Source organism: Gekko japonicus, unplaced genomic scaffold (genome assembly GCF_001447785.1).
Source record: "Gekko japonicus isolate JY-2015 unplaced genomic scaffold, Gekko_japonicus_V1.1 scaffold299, whole genome shotgun sequence".
Taxonomy (NCBI): domain Eukaryota; kingdom Metazoa; phylum Chordata; class Lepidosauria; order Squamata; family Gekkonidae; genus Gekko; species Gekko japonicus.
This window is the reverse complement of record NW_015170896.1, coordinates 1,013,996-1,023,861: the sequence shown is the minus strand read 5'-3', so window position 1 is coordinate 1,023,861 and position 9,866 is coordinate 1,013,996. Positions and strand designations below refer to the sequence as shown.

Sequence of the window (9,866 nt, the reverse complement as noted above, 5' to 3'; positions counted from 1 at the left end):
GCAGGGGTCATTTCCTGCAGGAGCGCACAGGAGCGGAGCTCCGGCAGTATAGAGCCCAGGGGGCGGGCATATGCAGCAAGCCCCACCCCCTGCTCCCAGCAGCCCTCAGTCAGAGCAAGAAGCAGCCAGGTAAGTTGCAGAGCTCCCCCTGGCCCCACCCGATCCAAAACAGTCCAGTGGCACCTGTAAGACCAAGTTTTTTTCAGGTACAAGCTCTCCCTCCTCTAGGAGGGCAGATCTGCACGTTCCCCCCCCCCCAATAGCTAGCAATCCAAAGCAGTCCAGTGGAGCCAGAGCAGTGGGTGTTGCCTTCTGACACACTTTCGGTGATGTCAGGGGGTGTGGCATATGCAAATGAGTTGTGCTAATGAGTTATGCTAATGAGCTCCTGCACTTCTTTTTCTACGAAATGATCCCTGCATGGCACCAAAGCTCTGGAACTGTCTCCCCAGGTAGATTCGTCTGTGACCTTCTGTTGCCGTCTTCCGCCAGAGGGTGAAGCCTTTTTTTGTTTCATTTGGCATCCCCTCAGCTGTTTTATGTCTTGGTTCATATTTTAGCCATTCTCATTTGTTTTAATGATGTGTGTTCGGGGTATATGTGTGATTTTAATGGCTTTAAAATGTGATTTTATCTTGTGTGTTTTATATTTTTAGCTTCCTTGATGACTGTTGTGAGGGCAGAAAGGTGGGATATAAATTTTGTTGATAGGGAGGCCAGCCTCCAGGTGGGACCTGGGGATCCCCCAGAATTGCAGCTCGTCTCCAAACTACAGAGGTCAGTTCCCCTGGAGAAGATGGATGCTTTGGAGGGTGGACTCTGTGGCCTTGTACCCCACTGAGGTCCCTGTCCTCCCCAGGCTCCATCCCCAAATCTCCAAGAGTTTCCCAACCTGGATCTGGCTACCCTATCAGATAACAACAACAACAATACCTTATGATCCTCAGGTGGCAGAGTCTTCAGGACCACTAGGAAATCGTGGCTGATCTTCCCGGCAGAGCAGATCCCCCAGCGTGTGGCCCCCATGAGAGAAGGGAATAGAGAGTGCCGCTGCCTGCTCGGAAGTCACAGTTCGTCAGAAGCAGCCGTCTCTGCTTTGGACTTTGAACCTGGACATCAAGCCTTTTTTATAGGGGAAGAGAACTGGCTGTAGGCAGTGAAGCCTCAGGGACGAGGAATGGAATCATGTACCGAGGGTACGCAGGTATGTGGCTCTCACTCACCTTGTCATAAGAACATAAGAGACGCCAATGTTGGATCAAGCCAAAGGCCCATCCAGTCCAACACTGTCACACAGTGGCCAAAAATACCAGGTGCCATCAGGAGGTCCACCAGTGGGGCCAGGACACTAGAGGCTCTCCCACTGTTGACCCCCCCCCAAGCACCAAGAATACAATGCATCACTTGCCCCACCTTGTCCTCTCCTGCCAGTGGGGCCAGGATATTAGAAGCCCTCCCACTGTTGACCCCCCTCCAAGCACCAAGATGACAGAGCATCACTTGCCCCACCTTGTCCTCTCCTGCCTCCACCAGCTAGTAATCTATGGGGCAGAGATCTAAGAACATAGAAAAGGGATTGGGATCCACCTGGTTCAATTCATAGGTTCAATCTGAGCAAGGGAGAAAAAAACAGGGGTCATCAAGAACAAAGAACAGGGCTGCAAAATCAGTTACTCATTTATCCCTAACCTATGGCCACAATTATTGGGGGTGGGGACAATCCCTACTGTCTGGCACCCAGTGGAGGGGTTTTTCTCCCAGGTCAGCTACGTCGACTTCAGCATCACTCGGCTTCTGGCTCCTTTCTGGCGGTCTTTCAGTGGCGGATCGGTCGGGCCCTTCTGTCGCGCAGCATGCTCCGGCTCGGCCTTGGCTCAGTCCTCGAGGTCCACCAGTGGGGCCAGGACACTAGAGGCTCTCCCACTGTTGACCCCCCCCCAAGCACCAAGAATACAATGCATCACTTGCCCCACCTTGTCCTCTCCTGCCTCCACCAGCTAGTAATCTATGGGGCAGAGATCTAAGAACATAGAAAAGGGATTGGGATCCACCTGGTTCAATTCATAGGTTCAATCTGAACAGGGGAGAAAAAAACAGGGGTGATCAAGAACAAAGAACAGGGCTGCAAAATCTGGTAGCATCCCTGGGATTAACTAGGCACACTCCTTATTTTCCATCAGTACAATTAAGTTTTTTCCGGCAGGGAAAATCGTGGTTCTCCAGGGCAGTTTCAGGTCCGGAAAATGGCATGGGTAGAAGCCTTACTCCCTTCTCCCTGTGCACTGAAGCCCTGATCCAAATTGGGGGCCTGAGCTCCTGCGCATTAAGTTCTGAGCACAGAACTCTCAGGGTTGCCAGGGCCCCTGCTAGTATGGTATGTGGTAAAACCATAGAGTTTCTGCTGAATCCCAGAGTGGCGGGACATCACTTCTGGGTTCACACTGGAAATGACATCACACCGTCAATGCAACAGTTCCCCCCATGTTACTGTCCCCTCATCAACTGCTGGGTGCCAGCCACTGGCTGTCAATCCTACTCCCAGACTACATCAGTCAACTGGAACAAGGGACAGGCCCTAGAGAAACATATTGTGTAGTCTCAGAGGCCACAATCTGTCTTTGAGATGCCTACATGACTACAAAGAATGTCGCCCAGAAGGATGCAGTCCGCCCTAAAGCTGCCCATTCTGACAGCAAATGTTGCAGAATGTACTAGTTTTAAAGGCCTTGTCTAATAAGTACCAACCGATCTATTATAAGACTAAAGGGTGGATTAAGTACTTAGGATATTTTCAAACACAATTCACCGTCTGGACTGTTTACTAACAATTTCTGCTTCGGTGCAGGAGTGATGATTGTAGGGTCCAGGAACAGAGAGTTCTGCTGCTGAAAAAGAGCCTTGGGTGACATGCAAAGAAGGGTGTGGCTCAGGAGTAATCCTCGGTGTAAGATGTGTTCCAATTATAGACACATTCTGGTTTTCATCTGTGAAATGTTGGAATGTATGTATAGGAGTTACATTCTGAACTGCTGTGAAAACTGATTCAGGTGGGTAGCTCTGTTGGTCTGAAGCAAGTCCCCCCCCTCCACAGGTACTACCCAAATCTCCTGGAATTTCCCAGGCCAGAGTTGGCAACCCTGGTCACTCACACAACCCTATCCCACTGATCTCCAGATCCCGTTCCTTCCCCATGGGTCCTTGGCTCCCAGGTAGATATAGTGCCAGGCTTTGCTATGGCAAACATCTTCATAAACACCAACACAGCAGAAACTGCAGTGCCCCTGAGAAACTGTGGGTCTGGAAGAGGGGGAGGCCCAGTGACTGAGAGGGACCGAGGGGCCACGCCACAGATTTACGCATTCCCCAGTACTTCCTTTTGTTTCTCTGATCCGCCCTCCCGATAATCCTTGAGCCAACTGTCTATTCCGGGCTTAATCCCGCTGCAGCTGGCCAGGCCACGTGCAAAGCCGGCTCCCCCGCCACACCCAGGCTGCCTGCTTAGGGAGGGCTATCAGGGACCGGTAGTCTTCTCCCTGAATTAAATGTTGAGTTTTAGGAAGCCCTCGTGGTAATCACACATACACACACATTAGGGTGGCCAAGTTTTTCTTGTATTTTGCATTGTGTGTGCACCCACGTGCATATGTGTGTGTGTGTGCCCGTGCCTGGAAGTCATGGCGACCTCTGGTGACTCCTATTGGGGCCCGGAGGACATTAAGAGAAGTGGCTGGATCGCCTGCCTCTGGCCTCCCGGCCCTGGTATTCTCCAGAGGTCTCTCCTCTAAGTACTTGCCAGGGTCAGCCCTGCTTTTCTTTCGAGATCTGATGAGATGGGGCTTGCCTGGGCTATCCAAGCCAGGACCTGGTTGCCAAGTTTCGAATCAGTTCCCGTAATTGTCCTTCCAGAAGTGCTTTGGTTGGCAGCAATCAGCACGTGGCTCCAAGGCACTAAAAACTTCCTCTCTGCATATCGATGCATGGGACCAAGCCACTGGTCTTGGTATTCCCTGGTCCTTTGGCCACCCTGTCTACTATTGCATTTCCTGATCCTTCCCTCTCCCCCTCGCCAGATCAACAAAGAAGTGTGGTTGCTTTGTTCATTCTTCTGTGTAGTGATGTTTGGAACAAAACGAGCACGTTGTGTGTTTAGCAGAGGCCAGCCCTTGCTTGGATCCTGAGGCAAATCTCCACTGACAGAAGCGGGGCCAGCCCAAAGATTTTTGGCCTCCTCCCTAGGTGAATGACTTCGCTGCCTCCCCCCCAGAACTGTGGGGAAGCCACCACCTGCCCTTCTACTTCACCACGCTGTAGAAAAACCACCACTGCCGCTCTCATCCCCAGGGCTTATGGTTGCCAGCTCCAGGTTGGCAAATCCCTGACGATTTGGGGATGGAGCCTGGGGAGGGTAGTGGGAGGGGCCTCAAAAGGCTATAATCCTGTGCTCCCCCTTAATGGTGGAGAAGCTGCTCCCACTCACTCACTGGGGGCAGGGCTTTGGTTTGCCACAGTGCCTTGCCTCCTAACAGGGTCAGACCAGGAGGGGAAAATATAGGGTATTGTCCTGCAAACATTTTTAGAGCCTGCGGCTAATGCTGTGGTGTCTTCAAAGGGTCAGTCAGATTCAGGATGCTTATTTGGGGAGTAGAGCATTCACAGGTACACGTTACCTCCCCAAGGCTATTCTATGTTCTCATCTAGCCATGTAAACCAAACAGGCAAAGGGGGGGGGGAACTGATGTTGAAACTGACCAGACTTTCTTTTGAAACTGACAAGTAACTATGCTGACCACTAGGGGATTCTCTGTTGTGTTGCTGATCACTGAAAAATGAGAGTCACACGCTCTCATAATATGGGGGAATATGCTGAGTGTACAATGCACGGTAGAACACACTGACACTGGCATTGCAAGCTGTAATTGTTAGCCGTGTGCGTGCCTGTGCCTGTGCAACATCCACTGCAACTCCACCAGCCTTTTCACAGGGGTACAGTTTGTATTGGGAGCTGCGGTGGCTCAAGGGAATAAGAAGCTGAACTGCAGGCTGTGGTAGGTCAGTAGTTCAACAGTTCGAGACCTGGGTGCCGCATGATGGAGTGAGCTCCCATTTCTAGTTCCAGCCCCTGCCAACCTAGCAGTTTAAAAGCAAGAAATTGCAAGTAGATAAATAGGTACCACTTTGGTGGGAAGGTAACAGCGTTCCGTGCGCCTTGGTGTTTAGTCATGCCGGCCACATGACCACGGAAATGTCTTCGGACAGCGCTGGCTCTTCGGCTTTGAAACGGAGATGAGCACCGCAACCCTAGAGTCGGATTCGACTGGCTATCGAGCAAGGGAACCTTTACCTTTTACTTTACAGTTTGTATGGGGGAGGAGTCCTCTAGTAGAAGCTCTAAAGAGCTTCTTTAGTCTTGTGGCACTAAATTGAAAAAAAATGGGGGCAGGTATTTTCACCAGTGTCTAGCACAGCTACATATTAACACTAATTCCCTGCCCTTCCTTGCAAATTTGCATGGTTTTCTCTTTGTGATTCTCTAATTTGATCTTGCACACTGGTTGTGATGTTGGCAGCTTTTTAGAGTCTGTCCTGTGCAGATTGCCCTCTTCTTCCAAATGGATCAATCCCAAGCGATTCTTAAGTTCAGTGGTTTGCAGAAGGTCCATGTAGCTCAGCTGCCATTTTAATGTTAGGCTTCCAGAGAAAGCCAAAATGGTTCCTTTGTTCACTAAAGCATTAAAGGAGAAAATGCTTTCCAAGCCTTTGGCTTCCCATCCCAGTGTCTCTCTCTCATGTCAATTTCAATCTGCACTGACAATTCCCCCCCCCCTCAAATTTGTTTGCTTGCAGCACTGAAATCCTTTTTTCTTTTTGCACTGGGGACGCTGCCATTTGCCTCCTCTCCGATCCCCCTTTCAAGTCAATACCAGCAGGGAACGAAAACCTCGCACAGCTCCTTTTACACTCCCCCCCCCCTATTTTAATTTTTTTATTCAGCGATCCAAGACAAGGGGGAAATGGAGCTTGTACATCGATGAAGGGGGGAGGGTGGCAGAAGGTGCAGAGTGGGCCGAACGACCTTGATGTGGGCAAGGGAGTGACCTTTGAGGGGCGGCAAAAGGGCAGGGGGGGGGATCCGAGGGAATCTGTACGCTTCTGAATTACCTCCAGCTTGGAAGTGAAACAAGGGGGAAATCGGCACAAAATCACTCTCAGAAAACCTGGGAAAACAGTAACCAGAAAGCAAACTGAGCACTGAGGGGAGGGAAATCAATGCAGCATGGCAAAGAAAACTCGACAGACATGCACGGTGGAAGCGAGGGAAAACACCCGCGCATAATTGGCCAAAGGCAGATGATTGCTTAGCCCCCAGCTCCATGCCCCTTCCCAAGGCTGACAAACCATGTTTGGTTTCATATATAATATTTATATTTATATATTTACACAAGAACAGGGTCTTTATTCCAACTGTTGGGGTAATCCAAGGAGGGAGGTTACATGAACAGAGCAAACGCCAGACAGACCAACCAACCCACGGAGGGAACTATTGGGAGGGAACCACTGAGAGGGTAGGGCTAACGGGAAAGTCCCTCCATAGTTGGGGGCTTGCCCCACCATTCGATCGCTATTGTCGGAGGGAAGGTTCCATGAGTTTTGAGGGCGAGACCGCAGACTCTGGCTGTGGGGATAAAGGGGTGCTCTGGAACAATCCAAACCACTCATACCCAGTTTATATCAGGCAAGCTGATTTCTGATATAAAAGCTGTATGTCAGTGTGTGTACATGTGTGCATATTGTGGAGCAGTGTAATCAGAAACAGTTCCATAGACCCAGGCATTGCCGTTACCATGATTAATCATTCGCTTTAACTGTGCAGAGTGCTTTACAATCCTATTGCATTCATCCTCACAACAACCCTATGAGGTAGGCCACTATCATTCCATTTTCTTTTCTTCTTTTTTTTTACAACTGAGGGAACTGAATTCCTGAAAGCAATTTACGCAAGGACTCCCAGAGCATCCTTGCCTAAAAAAACACAAAGCCCCTCAGTTCCTAGAACAACATTCTTATGTCCACTGGGTAATGCGTGCTGGGCTGCCAGTTTCTGAGCAGACCTCTTATAGCTCTTTCTTTAAGAGTAGTTTTGATCTGCAGCAAATAGCAGATTAAAATGTTTTCAATCCATGTTATGAGAAACTGAGATTTTGGCATCTCAGGCTTCCATTCAATAGGCTGGAGTATGCCAGGGCTGATTTTATTCTAGGAATTTGGCACCCTAACACTGACTCATGTTAAGATTTAAAAATCAAAGCTGTGTCCACACTAGAGCCATTAAAGCACTTTAAATATCTTGTGGATTTAAAAAACAACAACTAATTCGTTAAAACTTTTTTTTTTGCCGCCAAATCACAGCTTGTTAAAACCGATTGGGTTTTCAAGGCAAGCGATGTTTGGAGACGGTTTGCTATTGCCTGCCTCAGCATCACGACACTGGTATTCTCTGGAGGTCTCCCCTATCAAATACTAACCAGGGCTGAACCTGCTTAGCAGCCCAGATTTCATCACATTGGGCTAGCCTGGGCAGTCCAGGTCAGGACTTAAAACATGTTTAGCTGATATGATTCTTAAAACAAAGATATCTTGAAACTGATTTAATCAGGAATTAGGGATTCTTTTTAAGCACCCACCCCCCCAAGAAAAACCCTATAATTCCCAGGATTCTTGAAAAGCTGCTAGAACAGCTAAAAGTGGTTTCTACAAGCTTTAAATCTGCAGTGTAGATGTGACCATGGTTCAAAATGTTTTAGGGACATTCAAAACAGCAGTTTAAAGTGCTTTAACAGACACCATTATAAGGACAGTGTGAAAACTTAACACATTTTAAATATGAAAGGCTTTGCTTTCAGGCCTCACAGACAAAAGTTTCCATGGACCATAGGCCTATATTGTGTTTGGATAGCCAAAAGCCACCTCCTGATGCCACATGTAGGAAAAGTTTGAATTCTTACTACTTTGGTTTCAATTTAAAGTGTTTGAAATAATTTTGAAGCACTGTATATGAAAAACCAATGAGTGTGATAACACACCAACAGGTTTCTTTCTTGTTTTCGGGGTTGGAGGGAGTGATTTCCAAAAGCGCCAGTGGCGTGTATTTTGGAGGCACGGGACACTCCCACGTAGATTGTGGCTTGTCAGGTGAAAATATCTACCCACAAAGCGTTTGTGCCTCAGAACTGTCCTTCAGAGTGAAAAACACAGACAGAGTATTTAGAAACTGTCAGGGAGCGGCTGTACTTTTAAGGAGCAGCTTGAGTTCTGACGCCGAGCTTGGAAACAGGAAGCCTGTGGTATTTCGCAGCGTGCAAGCGAGCCTTACAACTGAGGAGAGACACCCTCCCCCCCCTGCAGCGCAGGCTGATTTTGGTGCTTAGATGCCGGGGGTATTAAGATCTCCCTGCCCCTCACTTGTCACACCTCCCAGTTACATTCCCAGGAGGAAAGGGTTACTTATTTCTGTGGGCCAAACTAGAGGTTATGAGGGGCACAAGTCAGGACAAGGGTACCTGACTCGCTATCACATGTAAAGACTTGTATAAAGCGGATTTACTCACCTAAAAAGGGTTCTGTTGTTCCTAGGGTGGAATGTGGAGCCAGAGAAAGGGGGTAGGGAAACGGAAAGATCCTCCTCCCCTCTCACAGGGCTCCAGAAAGCAACACGGTGCTCTTTAGGTGAGTAAATCTACTTCCTACAAGTTGTTGCATGTAACACCGAGCCAGGTCAGACACCCGTGTCCCGACTCACGTCACTCGTAACATCTCGTCGGTCTTTGGCTTTGAGCCAAAAGGGGTATCTAAGGTGCAAAAGTTATGAGATGCGGGATGGAGCTGTTGAAAGGTTCGTTTAGCTGTTATAATTTTGGCGCGCCAACCTCATGTGCTGGGAAAGTGTGCTACCTGCAGTCCTCCCGATGCACACATTTTGTGGCAATGAGCATATTTCCCAGCTTTGGTACACACAGCTGGAAATCCAGAGCTTTGAAGGTATGCATTCACACATATCAAAGCTGGAAAATGCATGCATTGGCCTGTTCACACAAAAAGGAGACCGTGCGTGTCGGGAGGATCACAGGTAACGCATTCTCCTGTAATGAAGGTTGGAATATCAAAATCATAATGACATAATGGGATCCCATAAGGGACAAAACAGGTGAATTTAGCACCACCCCCTGCCTTACACTGAGTCAGATCCATCAGTCCATCAGATCTAAGTTGGTCTACCTGAATTAATTTGGGACCAGCTCTCCAAGGCCTCTGGCTTGGGTTTTTCCCAGTTCTGCTGCTTGAGATCCTTGAACCTGAGATGCCAGGGATTGAATCTGGGACTTCTGTGCATACAACGCATGGGCTCTACTGTTGAGCTGCATCCCCTAACAATCTGTAGTCAACAAGTCACGCTACAGCACTGTAGTGGCATGGAGGGAGCGATTCCTCTGGGCCAGGGAAGTCCTTTAAGTCCGCCCCTTGGTTCCAGGGGCCATACCAGTGCACTACAGCTGGAAGGATAAGAGCAGATGGTGAGTGAGGCCTGCTTGCTGTCATGGCAACGCACTGAAGCGTGTGGGAAAGGAAAGAGGAGGGCTTGGAGTATGGGGGGCTCGGACATATCAACTCAGTAGGAGGCTGGGGTGGGGAGGGCAATTTTCTGTGGGTCCAAACAGTTGTACCAATGCACCAGAACTGAGGTGGGAGGGGAGGAAAGGTTACGTGAAGAAGGTGGGGAGAAGCAATCTGAATGTAGGCCTTTCCCCCTCGCTCCAGTGGATTGATCCAAGGCCCCCACATCCCGCAAGGGAGGAGGAATGAGGACAACT

General features: G+C 49.1%; 1 protein-coding gene across 1 annotated transcript in view; it reads right to left on the bottom strand.

Moving 5' to 3' along the window:
- Window positions 1–1,026, bottom strand: part of LOC107116602 (trans-1,2-dihydrobenzene-1,2-diol dehydrogenase-like) — a 9,987-nt gene extending 8,961 nt beyond the window's left edge. The window contains exon 1 of the mRNA XM_015418542.1: window positions 934–1,026. Coding sequence (XP_015274028.1) covers window positions 934–1,026 — 93 coding nt within the window. The remainder of the gene's footprint in view (window positions 1–933) is intronic.
- Between the last annotated feature and the right edge of the window lie 8,840 nt (window positions 1,027–9,866).